This window comes from Phoxinus phoxinus (assembly GCF_949152265.1).
Source record: "Phoxinus phoxinus genome assembly, chromosome: 11".
NCBI lineage: Eukaryota > Metazoa > Chordata > Actinopteri > Cypriniformes > Leuciscidae > Phoxinus > Phoxinus phoxinus.
In genome coordinates this window covers 4394980-4417141 of record NC_136886.1, presented here as the reverse complement: position 1 = coordinate 4417141, position 22162 = coordinate 4394980, and the positions used below count along the sequence as shown (strand labels likewise).

The 22162-nt window shown below is 35.4% G+C and overlaps 1 protein-coding gene and 1 long non-coding RNA gene across 2 annotated transcripts; both read right to left on the bottom strand.

Moving 5' to 3' along the window:
* Positions 1-9804: 9804 nt before the first annotated feature.
* fam83c (family with sequence similarity 83 member C) lies at positions 9805-16184 on the bottom strand. Its single transcript, XM_079629601.1, has 4 exons — positions 15441-16184; positions 14186-14353; positions 13025-13149; positions 9805-11100 (listed from the first exon to the last, which is right to left on the bottom strand). Exons 1-4 carry the CDS (start codon positions 15933-15935, stop codon positions 10146-10148), a joined length of 1743 nt encoding a protein of 580 aa, XP_079485727.1. The 5' UTR covers positions 15936-16184; the 3' UTR covers positions 9805-10145.
* A 737-nt stretch (positions 16185-16921) lies between these two features.
* Positions 16922-21732, bottom strand: LOC307007503. The gene is made up of 3 exons (XR_013799632.1): positions 21599-21732; positions 20059-20260; positions 16922-19865 (listed from the first exon to the last, which is right to left on the bottom strand). It is a non-coding gene; the product is annotated as an uncharacterized lncRNA (long non-coding RNA).
* Between the last annotated feature and the right edge of the window lie 430 nt (positions 21733-22162).

Here is a 22162-nt window from a genome sequence, read left to right as displayed (position 1 = left end):
CCGGAACGTCAGTTTCAGCCGCACCTCGACAGTTTCCAGCTCTCAGCACAGATTACACAGAGCCTGTGGACATTATCTAAAGTAAACCTCTAACTGCCATATATCTCTCTGGGTGAATCACACAACAACACATCCGGCTCATATTTCACACCAACCTCAATATATATAGCCTGCTATATATATTTTTTATTTCCATTATTTCCATGATATTATCCTCAAAATTGTCATTATCATAATGTATTTCTGCAGCTTTATTGCAACATTAAAGGCAGTACAACACAGTTCCAATCCATGGTATAAATAGAATATTATGATATTTTGTGACCTTTGTCAAATACACTTCTGAACAATAACCAAAAATTTGTTAATATGTAATTTTGTACATATATTTTCCTAATTACAGTTTTATTATTGGTTTATACCATTACAAAGACTTTTTCCATTTTTTATCACAGAATAAGGAAGACCATATATTTTATAGTTTCAACACTGTAATAAGACAATTATGTCAATTAGCATTGCATTATATAGGCCTTTATATTGTTGCAACATCCCCTGCATATTCTACACCCATGATTATACAAAAAGTCAACCATTTAACCCTTAAATGCATACCTCGGGTCTTTATCCACCTGAGATGTCATTCACTACCTCGCCTTCATTCATTTTTTTTTAAAGTTAGACATTTATCTTCATAGTAGGCTATTCCTCAATCTATTCATTATAAACAATATAACAATAATTTAGCTATTTTATAAAATTATGCCTGTTTTCTTTTTGTAAAAAGTATATAGGCTCACACTGTAAAAAAAATATTGTTGGTTTAACTTAAAAAAGTAAGTTACCTGGTTGCCTTAAAAATGTGAGTTCATTGAAATTAAACAGTTGAGTTAATACAATGAAGGAGATTGGTTTAATCAATAGAAACTCAAAATAATATGTTATCTGAACTACATTAATTATTAAGTTGATTTGACAAAGGAAAAAAAGTTGTGATTACAAATAATGAAAATCATTTTTACAGTGTTAGTGACCAAAGGTAGCCTATGTAATAGTATCAGTATATTTTTCTGCACAACAATAATTGAATCTCTGATGACTCAATAAGTGAAATTCACCTTTATTCCTCAATATGACAATGATACACAATGATGGCGTGACTAATAATTACCGCAGGAAATCCGAGGCATAAAACAAAAGAATAGCCTACACAAGTATCATCAGATTAACTGCAGAGCAAGTACTGTACGAAATCAAATATTAGTGTCGCTGTCACTTGATGGTGGATATGATGAAGAAGCTGTCGGCTATCAAAATATTGATTTTGATATTGATTCTGATTGCAATTTTGGTGGTTAGAGATTTCTCTGTGATAGAACTAGATCCAGGTCGCTAAAGACCTGAATATGTAATAATGACTGGTGAAACATTTATGCATTTAAGGGTTAAACATTGTTTGTCACATTACAACACTACAATACATATATATATATATATACTTTTCTTTTGATTTTGGGTTGAAATGACCAGGTAACCTTACAGATTTTATGAGATTCACTCCTCTACTAGAGAGTCACACACACACAAAAAATGGATTTGAACTTCTTAAGGATGAGGACAAAGTACCCATCCAATGTGAGTCAAATATCCCTGTGTACTATTCAAATAAAATAAAAGTGTTGGAACATGACAGAACATTTATTGTCAGAACGAATGAATCATCTTGGCAGTTATGAGGCATAACTGAATGAACAGTCTCATAGTGTACCAGCTCTTGCTCTACAGTTTGCTGAGGACTGATCAGCTCTCTCTCAGGCACTGTTCAAACACAGATATTTGGCACTCTTTCAGCCAACAGGCTCAGCCACATACTTCAGCTAAAAAACACCTTAAAATGTCATCAACTCGGTCCATATCGCATCACATTTTTTTGTATAAGGCCGCAAAAAAACAAAACATTATCCCAGTTGCACTTCAAAGCTCTCAGACACCTTTTGGAGCGCACAGACTGTAACCAGTATATCAGGGAAGTGAATGTGGCCGACTGGGGAAAATGGCAAGCTTTGACTCACTCTGTCTCCTGAGGCTTTGATGTTTGTTAAAGAGGAGCCGTGGAAAAAAAAAAGGCCTTTGTCATTGACGCTAGTCAATACTGGAAGGAAGCATCAAGACAAAAACATGTTTATATGCACTACAAGTCAAGAGATTAAAAGCACTTAATATTTAGTATAAATATTACATTTATATTTTAGGTTTAATGAGATCAAAGGGGTTTAAAGACTTTAAAAACACGCATTTCATTTTAAGTGTATTACCGGTATTTCTTTTTTATTAATTTACTTCATTCATTATTTCGGGGTCCAAACTTTTGAATGAGATTAAAAAAATAACAACAAGAAAATTAAACAAAAAATGATGTTCTAAATGTACGGAAAGCTGTGGGTTCGGTTATAAGGACAAAGTAGATATTGTTGTTATTTTCTTTAAAGCTGTTGAAGTAAAATGCAGAATAAAATATGTAGCAACCTTAAAAAGCGATGATGTAAAAGCAATGATTGCTTTCATTTTTACATTTAAACTACTGGCAGTAACTTTATACTGCATATTGAAAATACCAACGTCAGTCTCTCAATGAAAATGTCAGTCACCTTCGTGTTTGAAACCTTTGTGTGTGGTAGTAAGGAAATCCAGCCTAAAATAGAGTAAATGTATTTGTTGTGACCCACTGAGAAATAATGTACTGTTCCGAGTAAGAAAGGGAGGAGGTTTGGCAAAGAAAGCAAATAACAAAACACCTTTCAACACACAACCTACGTGGCTTGGTGTGATGCACTGGTGGCTTTACACAACAAAACCGTGAACCAGCAGATTGAAACCAGTCCATCTACACTCACAAAAAGCTTATTTCCAGTATTCATACAGGCCTTTGAGTTTATTCTTTTGGGTGAATCTAACAATTGAAAGGTCAAACCGGAACATCATGGGTCTTCATGGAAAGTTCATGTGAAAATGAACAAGTGAACAAATTACAATATATTTACTATAATAAACGGTCCTGGTGTCACTGTAAAATGATTAGTCATTGCAGATTATTGCATGATAGTTCATCAAACTGCTTAACTTCTAAAACCATTTTCTTTTTCATCATAACCAAGTTAAATAATATATGTGTGTGTATATAATTATTTTGTATATATAAATACACACACATGCATGCATATATTTAAGAAAAATGTGTTATTTATTTATAAAATAGTTAAATTTAGGCCTATATATAATATAAATCATATAAAAATATATATGCAGTATATAACTGCAAATATTTCTCAAAAATACATGCATGTGTGTGTATTTTTATATATACAAAATAATTATACACAATACACACGCATATATTATGTAAACACAAACTTTTATTTTGGATTCGATTAATCACGATTAATCGTTTACAGCCCTACCTGTTACTATCATGTATTTTGTGCTGAAGATTAATGTCATAATTATCATAATATCATTTTAAATAGGCCCCTATGATTTTCTTTAATGCTATGAAATAATATAATGTAGTTTGATTAAACCCACAAACCTTCATTTCACATAAATATCTTTGCACACTTTATAACAGTGTATCTTTCTTTCTTTATATTCTTTATTCTTTCACCGGAAAAGGAAACACAATATTGCACATTTAACGGCATTTCTTTAAACAACTAGAATTCCCTTATTCGAATGTCAAAATGCAATCGAAATCTACACTGTACAGTTGTTACAGTCAGCTCAAATAACTGCGATAAGATCGAATAACAACAATAAGATGATGATTAATAATCGTGACATTAAAGAGCTATTCAGTGTAGTTATTTAATAATGCAGATTATCTGAAAACTTTCCAATAGTTCCCTGATTTTTTAAGGGGCTCCACCAATAGCGTGCGATTGGGGCGGGGCTTTCTGTTGGTCTGACCAATGGAAAAGGGAAAATCATCATTTCTAAAATTTTGGTGACACTTAAGTTAGAGAAATCACACACTTCAGCTTTATAGTTAACTTAACACTATTGTAATGCAGGTTATGGCAATAATAACAAGTAGCAAAATAATCTTAAAAAGTGTTACTGTTGGGATGCATCGAGTTGCTTTTAACCATGACCTTGATCTTCAGCCACTACTATGATGACCATTTTAGTGTCCAGCAGGCGGAGGCTCAAATAAACATGGCCTGATTCCTGGGACTAAATATTATGCATCCTCATGCAAACTCACATTCAGGTCTGAAATGTCCGCTTTTCATGATCTATTCCTCTACTGCAATGGATAAAAATATGCCTCTTCCTACTTTTGTTTCCTTTATATTTATGTCAACATCAATTGCTTGTGCAACCGACTTTACTTCCGTGACTTGGCGTATTTCAGAGAGAAATATAACAGGCAAAGATAATGTACGACAGGACTTCAATTTATCCATGCAAATACAATTAAATTCATCCATTAAATGCATTTAAAAACATCCATTATCCATTTTATTGATTGGATCATTATCCAGAAGCCCATGTGGCCAAAGTGAGTTCAGCAGAAAACAAAAATCACTTCAGGGGAAGAGCAATTATTTATTTTGATTACAGATTATGAAGAAATGTAGTTCTTTAGAAGTCGCTCACAATAAATGGAAAACGAATTAGAAAGTAAATAGGCTCAAATCTGATGTCATGCTGACTCAAATTAGGTATTGTTTGATCAACAGAGAACGGCCGAGCTGTTTTCCTGGGAAATTGCAAGTCCCCTAGGCTGTGAAAAACTTTTCATAACAGGAACATTTTCACAAGGAAACGTCCACAACGCAAACTGACTAAACACAGAATACCTAACAGTATGCGATCATATTTATGCGGTTAAAACCTATTTGATTTTACTGTACCACATCATTCACACAATAAAGTCCTTTCGGGTAAGTTACCGGTTAGAGGTTTGCTGTAACACTACACACATCTTCGTCTCTTTGACTTTGAGAATGGTTAATGATGTGGGCCGTAGCTGAAACAAGACCATGAGGGTAAAGTTACTCTCTAACAGACAGCAAAGCAGGTCAGCAGTTTGAAGCATGCAAATCCAGTCCACCCTGCACACTTCTGTGGAAACAAGACCTACTTAGACATCTCAAACCGACTAAACTCCAGAGAACCTGTAACATGTATGGAAACTTTCCATTGCACAAAAGGTTATGTATAGTGGGAAAAGATTCTTTAGATCTTTAGAGTAGAACTGTTTAATGAAAGCTTCGTTGGGGAACCAAAAATGGTTTCAATACAAGGTTTTGATGGTTTTAAATGTCTAGATGCTTTATGCGACCACTATATTGAAAAGAAAAACAAAACTTGCATTTGGAGCCTACAAGCTGGATGAGCCGACAAACCATCATAAAACAGTTCACAGCCTCGCCAAACACACACACACACACACACACACACACACACACACACACACACACACACACACACACACACACACACACACACACACACACACACACACACACACACACACACACACACACACACACACACACACACACACACACACACACGCACGTCTAGACGTCTTTCTGAAGCAATGAGTTATAATTACACCCTATGATTATATAAAACTGCCATTAACTGACTTGTAATGTGGTCTAATGGTTTACAGTAACACCGGAAGATGATCTACAGCAGGTGAGATTTCATAAAACCTGATGACAGGTGATGATTACATCACCTGATGGTCACGATGCAGTTTTCCACACGATCCTCTATAGAAACAATTCGTGTTTACAATCCATCGTGACGATGATGGTCACGATGAGAACGTGGATTGTAAACACTAATTGTTTCTATAGAGAATGGTGTGGAAAACTGCACTACTGTATTCAGTGTGTGTTACGTGTGTTAGGAATGTGGACGTTCTGGTCAAGCAAGGACTTCCACGTACTACGCAGCGCTGATGATGTTGCTTGCCGAACCACAAGACACTGAAAATAGTAACTACTTACTGAAAAAAATATATTATTAGTAACATATATTACTAAAAATAGTATTTAAAATTAAACTAAATCAAAATTATAGTAAAGTAACCCTTTTGAAAAAGCAGTTACTAAAGAAATTCAAGTTAATTAAAAAAGCAGAATATTAAGGGGAATATCTTTTTTTAGATAAATAGCAGCATTTTCTACCAAAAACATTAAGGATGTCATTTAGGGTGATAGTATCAGACTCAAAGGGTTAGTTTGCCCCAAAATTAAAAATGTTTAAATTATCCCATTATTTACTCAACCTCAAGCTAGCCTATGATCAGAGTCATATTTAAAAATATTCTGGCTCTTCCAAACTTTATAATGGAAGTGAATAGAGTTTTTGAAGGTCCAAAAAGCTCACCCATCCATCATAAAAGTAATCCATATGACTCCAGGGGGTTAATAAAGGCCCCCTGAAGCACTGCTGTGCATATTTATAGCTTTGTAATAACCACTGGCTTCCGTCCAGCGGAATAGTGACAGAGAGGAAAAGTAAGAAGTCAATGTTTTTGCGTTCTCTTGCAAAATGTCACGAGTTCCTCTGAGAAACTTTGCGTTCTCTCGCAGAACGTTTGCCTTTAGGGGCTTTGTACGTTCACACCAAGGACTATAAAGATAATAATAAAGAGTTCACACTTCACATCACAGTTATAACAATAACGTCACCGAGAAATATCCTTTTTAGAAAGATTTTTTCCAGCTGCCAATCAGAATCCACCAGAATCCATCCTCAAGCATTTAAAGTGACAAAGCATGCGCATAGAATAAACAGAACAATATCTAATAGCTAATAGTATAGTTATCTGAATGGGCCTTTAAACATCAATTTACACTGAAAGCAACTAATAAAAAAAGCAATGAAAAACAGACATCTGAAGAAAATATGAGTGCTTGCTGTGGCAATGTGGTTGCTACTAGGCAGTTGTTCTGGGTGGTTGATAAGATGTTGCTAGGATGTTCTGGGTGGTTGCTAGGATGTTGCTAGAGTGTTCTGGGTGGTTGATAGGGTGTTGCTAGAGTGTTCTGGATGGTTGCTAGGATGTTGCTAGAGTGTTCTGGGTGGTTGATAGGGTGTTGCTAGAGTGTTCTGGATGGTTGCTAGGATGTTGCTAGAGTGTTCTGGGTGGTTGATAGGGTGTTGCTAGAGTGTTCTGGATTGTTGCTAGGATGTTGCTAGAGTGTTCTGGGTGGTTGATAGGGTGTTGCTAGAGTGTTCTGGATGGTTGCTAGGATGTTGCTAGAGTGTTCTGGGTGGTTGATCGGGTGTTGCCAGAGTGTTCTGGGTGGTTGCTAGGATGTTCTGGGTGGTTGATTAAATGTTGCTAGGATGTTCTGGGTGGTTGCTAGGATGTTGCTAGAGTGTTCTGGGTGGTTGATATGGTGTTGCTAGGATGTTTTGGGTGGTTGCTAGAGTGTTCTGTGTGGTTGATAGGGTTTTGTTAGGGTATTCTGGGTGGTTAATAGGGTGTTGCCAGAGTGTTCTGGGTGGTTGCTAGGGTGTTCTGGGTGGTTGATTTAAATGTTGTTAGGATGTTCTGGGTGGTTGCTAGGATGTTGCTAGAGTGTTCTGTGTGGTTGATAGGGTTTTGCTAGGGTATTCTGGGTGGTTAATAGGGTGTTGCTAGGGTGTTCTGGGTGGTTGTTGCCAGCCACAAAACAACAAGGATTCCAATTAAGGTGATAGTATTAAGCTTAAAAATTTATTTGCACTTAATGCAACTAATAAAAAGCAGTTTTTTAAAATTCTGTAAACACTATTGAGTGAAGACATTAAAATGCAATTTACTAAAGAAACATTTTGTGAACGAAAAAATTCACCGAACTGAATTGTGTCACGTACTTGCCATGACTGAAAAGAGTAGTTGGCATCGCTATCATTTTTAATCAGTAACTGATTTAGCCTATATGATTTCAAAACATTTGACATTTTTGCCTTTTTAAAATACATATTTGGAATGATGTTTGTTATATGCGTACAAAATCTGGTTTGAAAAAAGAGAAACATAAACTTTATTGATTTATGGTAGTCTTTGGTAACACTGTTGGAAAAGAACAGATTACATGTGAAGATCTGCAGTTATAAAAGTATGTTACACACTCCCCAAAACAGTTATGTTAATAGATCACATTTTATAAGATTTGATTTTCATATGTACATAAAAATGCAAACAACACATAAAAAAAGTCACTACCAAGACAAAAAGCCAAGGTGAGCAAAGAATAATAAATGTTTACAATGAAAAACTATTAGGCACTAACTACATTGCTAAGAATGCACTAGTATGTGTAAGGCCTTGGAAATACATTTCAAGTCAGAATCGGCAGTTATTGGCTTGTGTAGAAAAAGTTAGCACTCATGTTTAAACATATTCAACTGGAAAAGGCTAAGGATCTGCTCCTATCGATCTCATATTTATGCATACGTGTTGTGGATATGAACGGTAAAATCTGACCTTGGATCAGCACTACTTTACAAGCTTTTGTACCTTTACTCTAGATCTCAGGTTTCTCAACCACTTCTTCTCTGTATGAAGGTATCTGGTGATCAGAGCCGATTCTGAATCAGTTCCACAAGGACACTAGAACATCTGAAGAGTGAATCTTCTTTTCAAACTCACCTATTCACAGTATCTCCTACTTGTCTGATAAAAAGCTTGTAGATTAAGATTGAATTGGAGGTTATCTATAGATTTGAGTCAAAGATGCTTATATTAAGTGACAACAAATCCATCAAACGCAATATGGCATTCAATGTAGGCTGTTGCAAAGACTTAGCAAAAGTATCAAAAGGTGGAAAAGCTAACATGTTTTAATAAAATAATAATAATAATGTAAATCACGTTTTCCTTGCAATTAGCTTCTATTGCATCAGAGACCACTGTGAGATGCAGTGAGTCTATACTATAGGCTTCATTGAAGTAATACAGTACTTTATTGTTAAGCAGCTAATTGCAACATTACCCAAAGTGCATTTCAGAGTCTCTAAATGCATGTCTTAAGTGACAAAAGAATCACATTTTAGGTAAAAACACAAGAACATTTGGAAGACTACACGTGTAACCTCCTGAATGATGCTATCCAAGGGTAATACTTAAGTGTCAGACAGAGTGGCTACATTTAAATCAACACCATCTGCGTTGCCAGCTAAAGTGGCGGATAGAAAAACATCAAGAGTACAAAAATGCCCTATGAAGCAATGGTTCATATACACTAGGTTTCATATACAGCACAAACACTAAAAGTACAATGTACTGGTACAAAGTACTAACGCTGCCTTCAAATCATGTAAGGAGGATCATATTTACAACATGAGCACCACAACAATGTCATAATCATCAGTCGGGAAGCTTTTCTTTAAGCCCAGACTGTCTGAAATAGGGGCATGTGAATTAAAGAAAAACCAAAAAAAAAAAAAACTTGGTATTAAATTTGAACCTGGATTATATATATATAAATTATCTAATTATCTATAAATATATATATATTTTGATATTCTTTCATTCATTGATCCTATACGACCTTCTAGGGGCAATTATATACACGTACATACACACACACACACGTATATACACACATATATGTGTGTGTGTGTGTGTGTGAGTGTGCGTGCATACATTTAAATGCATTTACACAGCAGAGGACAAATTCTGAGTATGTTATTATACTTGGCCTTCATAAATCACTTAAAAAAACTTGAAATATATATGTGTATAAATATGTGAGTGTAAATGTATATTGAATGAATAATATACATAAGTTTAGTTAATATCATTTTTTTATGTAAACATGCAATTGATTTACCCTTCATGCTGTTCTGCTGTTGCTCTAGCTCTACAGCTTCTTGACTTCAAGAAAGATCTGCAATTCCCCATTGCATACAGTTTATTATGACCAAAATCACTTCATGTCGCGATTACAATTTATAGGAACTTCCCAGAAGAACTTGAAAGCAGCATTAGTATAAAGTACTTCATTTTCATTAAAAATACAAATTCACTCAAAACACACATCTCACCTTTCACTCCTGGTTGATTTTTTTAGTCTTGTGTACAAAAGGAGCAACAATCTCACTCCAAGAAAGATGATCAATCAGGCCCAGCATTAACGAGGCATGTTGTTCTTTAGCTCAAAGCGACTATATACCTGCTTGGATTTGTTCAACTTGTTGTAATGGTTGACAAGGTCCAATTTGCTGTGACCTAACGTCATGCGTTTCTCGTCCCGCCGATGTAGCCCTTTCTCTGGGGCAATCCACTCCGCTGGCATGGGTCCTGGTGGAGGAGGAACTTGCTTACTCTCTGGTTCGTTCTGAGAGAGATCTGGCCCGCCAAACGGAGAATGAGAAGGTTTCTTCTGGAGGACGTGAGAGTCCTTGTCCTTTGTGGTGAACAAATCAGTGAACTTGCTGAGGAAAGGGGCGGGGAGTCGATGTTTTGGGGAAATCCTGCTGTCGGGTGGAGATTGTTGAGTTGGTGATGGAGGTTTTGGAGAACCGTAAAGACCTAAAGACTGGATTTTGGATGTCTGTCCGGCAATGTTTGTGCGTAGGTATTCTGCGGCTCCGACTTTGCCCCATTCTGCTCCAGAGGACTGGACTAAGGAAGGGCGTTCAACCGCCGGACTTTGGCGGTTGTCGTTAAGAGAACCTCTTCGGTTTTCCGGTGGCATTTGAAGCACTGAACTCGTGACTCCTTTCCTGTCAGGAGTCTTTTGCAAGTTGTCCGGGTTCTTCTTGTCATGCGTGACTTTGTAAACATGTTTCATGCCTGGAGGAGCAGCTTTGATGCTGGAAACGCTACCACTGGATTGGCTACTGGAGTTCTCAGAATACACGCGCTCCTTGCTGCCGTAGTTTGCGAGGACGTCCAACCCAAAGTTTGGGACCGGCATGTTGTAAGAGTAAGCGGGCAGCTCGTCGTCATCTGGATTGTGGAAACGGTCTATTATTTGGGAATCTGCATACATGCAGCGGAATTCCCGATCAAAGCAGTCTGTAACTTGGCCGGAGAAGTGCATTAGCATGTTGCTATGGACCTGAGCGGAAAGCCATGTAAAACTAGAGGGGAAAAAAGAGCATAAGAAATTGTTCTTGAAACAAATGCACATTTTATAGAACATTAGACTAAAAAACAAACGTACCACCAACACAAAGGGATTCATTCATGAAACATGAGCAGAATTAATTTCCATAAAGTTGTTAAGAAAATTGTTTTCGCACTGAATGCTTTTGTAATTCACACAGAAACTTGTTCTGCTTGGGTTTCATAAAATGAGGTCCAAAGATTCTACCCAGCCTGGGTGAAAAGGTTCAAACTGAATCCTCAATTACAGTTTTATGGATGGTTCAGGTGACTTATGCTAACAAGTGTTTAACTGCGTTCAAGCTGACCATCTGTTTGTGGCATTACTCAAATGTCTTACATGATACTGACATAAAAGAGCATGTGATAAGCATTACATTAGATCATCGCAGTCTTTTCCGGTTTGTAGGTTAAAAGAGCACAAAAGACAGCATGCATGCAATCTCGGTTAATTATTTCTCCGTTACAAAAGTTCTAAAACTCCTAAATCGTTCGTTTCACAGAACTATGTTTGCAAGCAATTTCCCTTTAAACTGTATGTACTTCTATTCAAACAAAACTCCCTGTTGGCTATTATGTGAGCAAAGCCTTTAACACATGAGTGTGGCCTCACCCACTATCCACACTAATAACACGCAAAGTTATACACAGCCCGCTATCAGTCGCACTAACCCTGACATAACAAGACAACTCCTACACAAACTCATTCCTTTTAATAATTCCTAATCATCATAACTGAGGAGCAGATTAGCCATCTAGACATAATCCATGCAAGACTGAGATCTCTTGTTGGGTCTCAGCTCCCAAATATTTTTTGTAAAAACAACATATTGCCTTTGTAATTCATAATTCTCACTAAAATAAATCCACCAAATTAGCCACTGAGGCTTGGAAGCTGATGGCTAATGCCAATGCTAACACTGTGCCGGAGAAATGCAGAATCATCATGTTTTCATTGCTAAGCTGCTCAAGCACATGAGGTGCACGTCCCGTCATCTCCCTGCCAGAATGCGGCCATGCGCTTAAATGCTTTACATAATACAGAGTGATATGACTGAAATGAGATAAGCCTGGACTGATGGGTATTTCAACGTGAATAATTCAATGCAACTGAATTCCTCCTGTGAAAAATTTTCGAGTTGCTTCTTGCATAGTTGGCTTTCAAACCTCGTGCTGTGACATGCTGTACCTGCTAACCTGTATGTTAGAGTAGCATGTCGCACGCTGACATGTGCTGAACTACCAGCTTAGAAAGATTTTTGCTGTTAATTATTGTATCTTATATCAAATCACTGGTACAGCCCTTTATACAGATGAAACTCAAAAAATTAGAATATGGTGCAAAAGTTCATTTATTTCAGCAATTCAACTTAAAAGGTGAAACTAATATATTATATAGACTCATTCCATGCAAAGTGAGATATTTCAAGCCTTTATTTGTTATAATTTTGATGATTATGGCTCAGAGCTTATGAAATTAGAATATTGTGAAAAGGTTTTCAAAATGTTTTCATAATCATCAAATTATAACAAATAAAGGCTTGAAATATCTCACTTTGCATGTAATGAGTCTATATAATATATTAGTTTCACCTTTTAAGTTGAATTACTGAAATAAATGAACTTTTGCACCAACTTTTTCAAGTTTCACCTGTAGATTAACATTTTTACCACTGTGGTAAAACGTGGTATTAGTCACCACTGTCATCAAAGAAACATTTAAACAAAATGATTCTTAAAGCGCCATCATTTAAAGGATTTCATTAAACGACTAAGTCTTACAGTTGTAAATATCACTGTAGCAATTATGATATTTGGTGAAAGATATGATTATATAATGCATTTTTTAAACTATATTACACAATGCTTGGACAAACACATATGACGTGATTAACATACCTATAGGATCCAGCTATGACTTCCTCACCGTCAATGATCATGAATTTCTCTTGAACCTGACCTGTGAATTTCTTCCCACTTTTGGTGCAGTACGTGTCTCCACATACACTTCTTATACGCATATTCTGAATAAAAAAAAAGAATAAAAAAAAGCAGCATTACATACATGTTAAATAATCAGTTGATTAAAAAACATGGGTATATTTTGCATAAAATTTGAATTTGAGTTCTGGTTCACCTACACTGCCGTTCAAAGCTTGGGATCGGAAAGATTTTTATAAAACTGTTTTTACGTTTTTTAAATGTTTTTAATGTTCCCAAGGTTGCATTTATTTGATAAAAAAATATTGTAAAAACAGTAATATTGTGTAATATTAATAATTTATTATTATTGTCAATGTTGAAAACAGCTGCGTACAAATTTTTTCAGGATTCTTTGATGAATGGAAAGTTCAAAAGAAAATTGATCTGAAATAGAAAGCTTTTGTAACATTATACTACTGTTTGGGGTCAGAAAATATTACATTAATATTAAAGAAAAATAAATTAATACTTTTATTCAGCAAGAATGCATTAAATTGATCAAAAGTGACAGTAAAGACGTTTAATGTTACAAAAGCTTTCTATTTCAAATAAATGCTGTACTTCTGAACTTTCTATTTATCAAAGAATCCTGAAAAAAATTACACAACTGTTTTCAACATTGACAATTATCTGAAATGTTTCTTGAGCAGCAAATCATTATATTTGAATGATTTCTAAAGGATCATGTGACACTGAAGACTGGAGTAATGATGCTGAAATTCAGCTTTGAATCAATCATTTGAATATATTCAAATAGAAAACAGTTATTTTAAATTGTAATATTATTTCACAATATTCCATTTGAACAGTCGTAGTGTATGTTAAGAATAATAAATGAATAAAGTTGAATAAAAGCTGTTTTGTTTTGACAAAAATGCTTTTGAAACAACAAATTATTTAGCTTTTTATTGGAATGACCTAATGGGGGCAACTTACATAATACTTATGTTATTCTGTTGACTGACAGATGTATTCATAAAACTGAGAACACCCATCTCATAGAAAACTTCTTATTATGTGCAGGGATAATAACCACACTAAATGCATTTTCTATGAGCGCGTCAGTGTTTGACTTACACTCAAGTGTGAATTCTGGATGTCTAGCTCAGAGCACATGTTCAAGAAATGAGAGAGGTTCTTCTCGTCCAGCAGAACATATACAGGAACCCTGCGCTTGTTGGAGGCCTCCACTAAATCACAGAACAGGTCCACGTCTGTAAAAATATCCATGACTACTGCGATGACCTGTGTTGCAAAGAAAATATGCGTTACAATAAACCACGATCTGTAAATGTACATCGCTGATCTTGAGGTGTTTTCTCTGATAACTATTTTAATGATAATGATCAAGCAATTTAACAGTCAAGTTGCTCATAATGTTTAATGTAATAATTTTTATGCAATTACAAATTCTCCAGTAGTTATATCACCTAAATTCACAAACAATGACATTCAAAAACATTTGGGCATTTAAAGAGATAGTACACCCAAAAATGAATATTCTATCATCATTTAGCCTACTCACCCTCATGTTGTTAAAAACCTGTATGAGTTTTGTTTTTCTGTTGAACACAAAATAAGATATTTTGAAGAATGTTGGAATGTTGAACAAGACAGTTGATGACTTACATAGTATTCGTTTTCCTACCATGGAAGTCAATGGCAACCGTCAACTGTTCGGTTATAACTACATTCTTTAAAATATCTTCTTTTGTGTTCAACAGAAGAAACAAAACTCATACCGGTTTGGAACAACATAAGGGTGAGTAAATTATGACATACTTTTCATTTTTGGGTGAACTATCGCTTTAAGTCACACTTATACATGTCTGAATGTTTCCTCCATTTAGATAAAGAAAACATCAAACTATGTTACACGGTTTTCTCAGAATAAACTTTCATGAGGCATGGTTTTAATTTCACTGCTGTTAAGGTGATTTTCAGTGGATTTATTAAAGTTCATTCAAACAGTGGTGTTTTCAATTTTTTTTTTGGTTTAATATTTAGTTAATGTCTGCTTGTGCTGTCTTGCAATACAAATTAACATTTATTTTAAACCGATAACATTCATACATGTTTATGTGTAGCAAAAATACGTTTTGGGGGGTCAGAGTCAGTCTAATTATTCCTGAAGCACATTATGTGGAACGTAAAATTTGAACAAATTCCACATGTAAACTGAAAGCTGATTTAAAAAGTAGGCTATCTTGTTTACGTGTGACGTCACACGCAAAGAAATGCAAGTTACATGGAAAACATATAAACCACAAGTATGGAAATGGCGTTCTAACAATGTTTTGTACCTTTTTCTATGGGTTTATGTTGTTCTTACCTTCTTGGCTTTACTTATAAGTGATCGAATGAGATCTTTGACATTTTGCGACTTGTCCCTCTGAAAGTATATCTTCGCTTCAGTGGGTCCAGATCGGTTGGGAAGCTCTGGCCAGCCCAACTCCAACATTGGAGGCTCATCGTCGGACATCATGGGGAAATAAGTCCCTGAAGTGAGCTCCGACACAGTGTCTAATTCCTCCATGTCCACTCCATTAGTCCCACTGTCCGCGCCGTTACTTTTGTCCACATTTTCGGTGATATAACGTATTTCCAGCGAGGACAGAAAGCTCAGTTCTCTTTCGTCGTGCAAGACTTTTTTGTACTCCTTCTCGCCCTGTTCCAACAGCGCGTCGGTGGCGAGCCGCGCGGCTTCATTGTGGCTGAGCTCGAGCGCTGATCCGTGTCTCCAGGGGTTCTTCACATCATCCACTCTGGTGGCGAGCTTCCCTTTACGCGCAGGGTTCGTGGTCGTACGGAAAGCCTCGGAACTCATAATTTCCACGACTTATGTTTCTCCAACTAATCTGGGGTTTACAAAAGTTCAAGAAAGCATTCGGTTATTAAAACTGGTGTATTCCAAAGCTGACCTTGTTTTATGTCATGGTAGTTGGAGTGCGTTATCCCCAGAGGCCTCTCCGCGTATTGTTGTGAGCTACTGGAAAACTCAACGCTGCGCTCCACCTGCGCGCTCACCTGCGGCTGCCCTGTCCAATCAGATGCTCCACCTCCTCTGACGTCACATGGAAAGAAAACTATGGCAGGCCGTTTCAACATATAAGGTACAACGGGGCTAAAGGCACAGCTTATGAAAAATGTTCTACTTTTCACTACTCCCATATATGATTGCTGAAAAAAATATATTTTGTATTGAACATTGATGTATTGATGTATGTATTGAACAGATTTTGTGTGTTTAAAAATCATATAAATGTATGAGGCAAGGTGGGCCTTTTACCCCGGGTAAAACCAGGCTCCAGGCAAAAGGTACATATTATTTATACAAATACTTTAGGTTAAATAATATGTTTTGAATAATGTCTATTATAAGTTAATACTTGTTCAAAACAACCACTTTAGCAAAGTGTGTACTATTTTCAGTTTATTTTGAGAAATAAAAGTACAATAAGTATACTGTCATTAAAATGATTTAAAATAAAAATATATTTAAAAAAATGAAGAGATACAAAGATTCTGAAAGCATTGAAGCAGATCCCATTATAAATTAATATAGATTTACAGTAGTAACAATACATGATATTTTATAGTATGATATGATTCATATTTATATATAAGATTAATAAATATGATGGTTTCATCATAAATATGGTGATTATATCTAAGTGAACTCCTAACTTAATATGATTTTTACCATCTGAATCTCACCATGTCAAGTCAACGAATGGAGAAGTCAGCCGGCTGTTTATTGTCATGTTAATTATTGTGCCAGTTTCGCCTCAAAAGCAGATGTGACCTTTACCTAAAATACCATACTTTTATATATTCTTCCTTTATTGAAAAACTGTTGCTTTAATTACCTTAAAATACATTTGCAGATAAATATGAAAATATCACAGAAGCCATGTCTCAGTGTTACAGATACTAGTTATTTGTAAAGAAAAATGTAAAGATGGCTTGCCACAAGAAAGCAAGCGATACACAATCTATTGTACTCAACTTGGCGTTCATCACACTGTGGGTAGAGTAAAATGAATGACTGTAGATTGCATTACTGTAGATAGTATCCACACACTGTACAGTATAATGAGTTGTTATGTTAGATAGAATATAAGTTAACAGCAAGTGATACTAATTGCCTTAGCAAAAAGTCTCAATATACAAGATACAATAAGGGCCTTTTGATTTTATTTTCTTCCAAAACATGAAATACAGACATTAGCAACAAGGACCGAAACTGAAACCTCAAATCTATTTGACAGAACGTCAATGAAAAAGTTATGTTTGACAAACTTTATAATTGATTTAAATGTGAATTGCATTACTTCAGTACATACCATTATACTCTTGACTGCTTGATATATAATCGACTTTTGACAGAGTTCTTTAATCTGGACAACAGTTTGGGACAAAAACTACATCATGTGATCTCCCTGATATGGCGGTTATGTTTGTGAGGCATCATTTGAATGGTAAATATAGAGGATGTTCATTTACATAAGTGCATGCAGAGATGAGCACAAATGAACATACTTGAAGGACAGGTCTTTGCAGGCTCCTGACTAGCTGTCTTAAGCAAATGTGCAACCTTTATGAGTGCAAACACTGGACAAACTGTATACATGTTGTATTATACTTCTCGAATGCCTTCTAAACGACACCGGTTGTTGTCTTTTGTCTCCATTGTCCAACAGCGAGATATTTTTGGGTCTTCCTGTCTTTCGAAGTAGCCACCCTGAGGCTCGGCCGCCTGCATGAATCATAACTTTTCCATGACATATAAAAGGGAAACAGACACAAGCCAACATCCAAACAGCATTTCCTTTGTTCAAAGTACTGAATAATATATTCAAACTCTCAGATGAAGCGGTTTAAAGTCATACAAAACATTCATAGACAACTTTATACAGGTGAAACTCGAACATTTTTAATATGGTGCAAAAAGTTTTTCTTTTATTTCAGTAATTCAACTTAAAAGGTTGTTTTTAAAGGTAAAAGTAAAAACTAATATATAGACTCATTACATGCAAAGTGAGATATTTCAAGCCTTTATTTGTTATAATTTTGATGATTATGGCTTACAGCTTATGAAAACCTTTTCACATAATTCTAATTTTGAATTTAGGGTTTTCACAAGCTGTAAGACATAATCATCAAAATGAGTTATACATTTTACGTTTAATAGGGTCATCTTTTAAGTTGCATTACTGAAATAAATGAATTTTTGCACAATACTCAAATTTTTCGAGTATCAGCTGTAGATTATAAAAATACATCTCAGATGCTTGTACATCGAAAAGTACAGAGAATCTGTGCATATGACTACAGATTAATCTGCAGTTGTTTTATAAAGAAATCATTTTTGACTGTTGCTGTCATATCATGAGATGTCTGTTAGCACATTGTGGACACACCGCATGGCACAATCTTTGTCATGAGTCACGTGGATCTCAAAAAATGGTTTCACTGTAATGTGCAACAGTACACTGGACTATCTGTGCATGCTTTGATCATGATGAAGGGCAACATTTGAATTTTTGCTCATGAATACAAGAGAAGTGTTCAGCCAGGAAAATATTGCCCTATTGTGAGTTCAACACAAAATTAGATTAAAAAGTGAGTTTATTTAACCTAAAATAATTTATTACAAATTATATTATCAAAATAACAAGGTGAGTGATTCATTTAAATTAAATTTGTTTTATTTTAGAAATAAATTAGTAATTTTATTCAGCAAGGATTCTTTAAATTGATCAAAAGTGACATTAAGGCTACCTTAAGCTTTCCAAAATCTCCACTCTGGCCGGAGTTTTTAGAAAGAATCGTTTTCAGAGGCAAATTCTCCGTTTGCGTGTAACCGAAGGGCACTAACGAAGGGAAATGTCTCTGTTTTTCAAAATAGCCATGTACGTGTAAACGGGGCCTTTGTGTAACGGTCTGTTGTCGTAACACACACGAAATAGGAATATATTCAAAGTTGACTTTAATCATGAATGCAGGAGATAAACCCATTACAAAAAGACATTAACTGACAGAGGACTGAGCTGAACAGGGAGCATACGAGATAACAATGAGCTAAATAAAACACAGCTGATTATGCGTAACTACAGGGACATGATCAGAAACCGAAACTAAAGAGATCAGGAGAACAAGAACTAAAGGAAGCAGAGCAGAGTATTAAAATAAGAGTCAAAGACCGTGACATTTAGAATGTTACAATAGATTTCTGTTTCAAATAAAGGTTGTTCTGTTGAACTTTCTATTCAACAACAATTTCCACAAAAATATGAACATTGATAATATTCAGAAATGTTGCTTGAGCAGCAAATCATCATATTGGAATGATTTCTGAAGGATCATGTGACACTGAAGACCGGATTAATGATACTGAAAATTCAGCTTTGTATCACATAAATTACATTCTAAAATATATTAGGCAATACTCTAGATTGGGTCCAAATCGCAATAGTAATATGCATGATATGCATCATATTGTTTTTTCGATGGTTTAAAAAGTCCAAAATCCCCAAACTCTGTTTATTTCCCATTTTAAATGGAATTTTAAATCTTTAAATGGTCCCACTGGACATAATACCCCACAAAATCTATCCTTTAAAAAAAAAAAAAAAATGAATCACATCAACAAAGTTGAAATCCAACGATTGCAATTGCAAAAAGATCTTCTTGATTTGGCCAGCGTGTCCATGAAACCAGATCCTGACCGGTTTGCTCTTTCCGTGGAACATGTCTAGAATCCCAAAATGACAACAAGGTATGTTACTCCGAAATTCAACAGAACCAACACATGGCAGCAAATCACATTATATAAGCATATTATTTTTGTCATACCTAACAGCGCTTATCAGTGTCAATTTATTGAACAATGCCGTAAATCTATAAACCAAGGTTAACAATAATGAATGAAATCTCTTATCACTCACACTATCACGAGACATGAGTGCATTATATGTTCAGATGCCACAATAACCACATCATCTCTTGAGAACAGTCAAAGCCGGTTTGTCCAGATGCTCATGCCTACTTCACACGATAAAAGCTTCAACTGTGTCAACAGGAAAATTGACACTGTGCATCTCCAGAGAGTTTTCATTCCACTCCACAGGATCCTGCAGTGAACTATGTCTGCTTAAACATATTTGAATTTGATCAAGCATTAGTATTATTGCTCTACTTAACACTACTAACCACCCAGAACACCATTGCAAACACATAGCAACGTCTGGACAACAACCAGAACATTGTGAGTTTTTCACAGGCAAACACCACTTTTTTGAACAATGTTCATTTTAGCATTAAAACAAAATCTGATACTAAAATATGAACTAATAATTCTCGTCTTGGTTCACCACCTATATATATTTACTTTAACATTGGTTAAATAACACATTTACATTCAATCTGCTGCAGATATTTTTTTTGTTATATGTCTTTGTGTTCAAGGAATTTGACTTAATCAATCATGACGGACGATCACACTTCTCATTTTGATGTTGAAACCTAATGGCAGAAAACAGCCTTCAGCAAGAGCAAGTACACGTCTCACTAGTTTCAGCGGGATCCTGTATAAAACAGGTCTGAGGAGACGCACCTGCTCATTATGTTCCCTCTGACAACCAAGCTCAACTTTATTTGCATGTACACTTTACTGTTCAAACGTTTGGGCTAGTAAGAGTTTTTTAAGAAGAAGTCTCTTCTGCTCACCATGGCTAGATTTATTTGATTAAAATTACAGAAAAAAGCAGTAATGTTGTGAAATATTATTACAATTTAAAATAACTTTTCTATTTGAATATATTGTAAAATGTAATTTATTCCTGTGACGCAAAGCTGAATTTTCGCAAAGCTGAAAATATGCACAGTATATCGTGGATAAAAATGAACAACTCATTTTTGAAGTAAATCGTGTGCACAATAGCCTATTAATTTGTTTGCACAACATAAATCATTCCATTGTTTTAGTAAAACCAAAACAAGGAAAAAAATTAATAGGCATACAACATGGCCACAGTTTTATTTTCAATCTTACTATTTAAGTTTAAATCTTATTTAGTCCATATTTTAGATATTTTGATAGTTTAGACATCGTCCACTATAGACATTCTAACTATAACTTTGCAACATGTCAACTAACTCTCATTTAGAGTATTGGTAAACTGTTAGGCTAGTGTTCGGGTTAGAAGAATAAGTTGACATGTACTAACAAAGTTACTTACAGTCAGTTGAATGTCTGTTGGGAGCATCAAAATAAAGTGTTAGCAGATATTAAGCATTTAATCTATTAATACTCTAATGAGAGTTAGTTGGCATGTAGCTAAGTTACGTATAGTGTCTAAAGTGGGCTAATGAAATAAAGTGACCATTTATAATTCTGCTTTTCACGTCTAAGTGAAACATGCTACTAAATTGAAAAACTCAACTGTTTGCTATTAGTAAGAAGAGCCGATCATGTGGAGCACTTACCATAAAACACCACGAGCCAAGCAGTTTTTTGCCCCGTAACACATTGGCTTCAGAGAAGTAAGCGTGAGTGATCCACCATAAATCAGATTCAAAGGTCCTTCGAGTGCAGCCGAGGAAAGGTCATCTCAGGAAGCGCTTTATCTCACCAACATTCAAACACACCAGTCTTGCTCAACCACACACACAACCTTCATTATCAGGTCAACAAACACAAACATAAATACAGGCAGACCGTTGAAATAAGGACACCGCGTTCGAAGATACTACACTAGCTTTATCAACCCTTTAAAAACCATTTCACATGCAACACACAGTGTGAGCCCAAAAGTAAGACACACTTAAAAAGTTGAAATGTCATTGTATTTGATACAAAATATCACATTACTTTCAAATGGCATTTATATTATATAAGAACACATTCAAACAAAGCATTTCACAAAAATATTTTGGGGGTTATAAAAAACGCTGGGTTGTTTCAACCCAGTTTTGGGTCAAATATGGACAAACCCAGCCGTTGGGTTACATTTTTAAATTCCATTTTTAACCCAACGTTTGGGTTTGTCC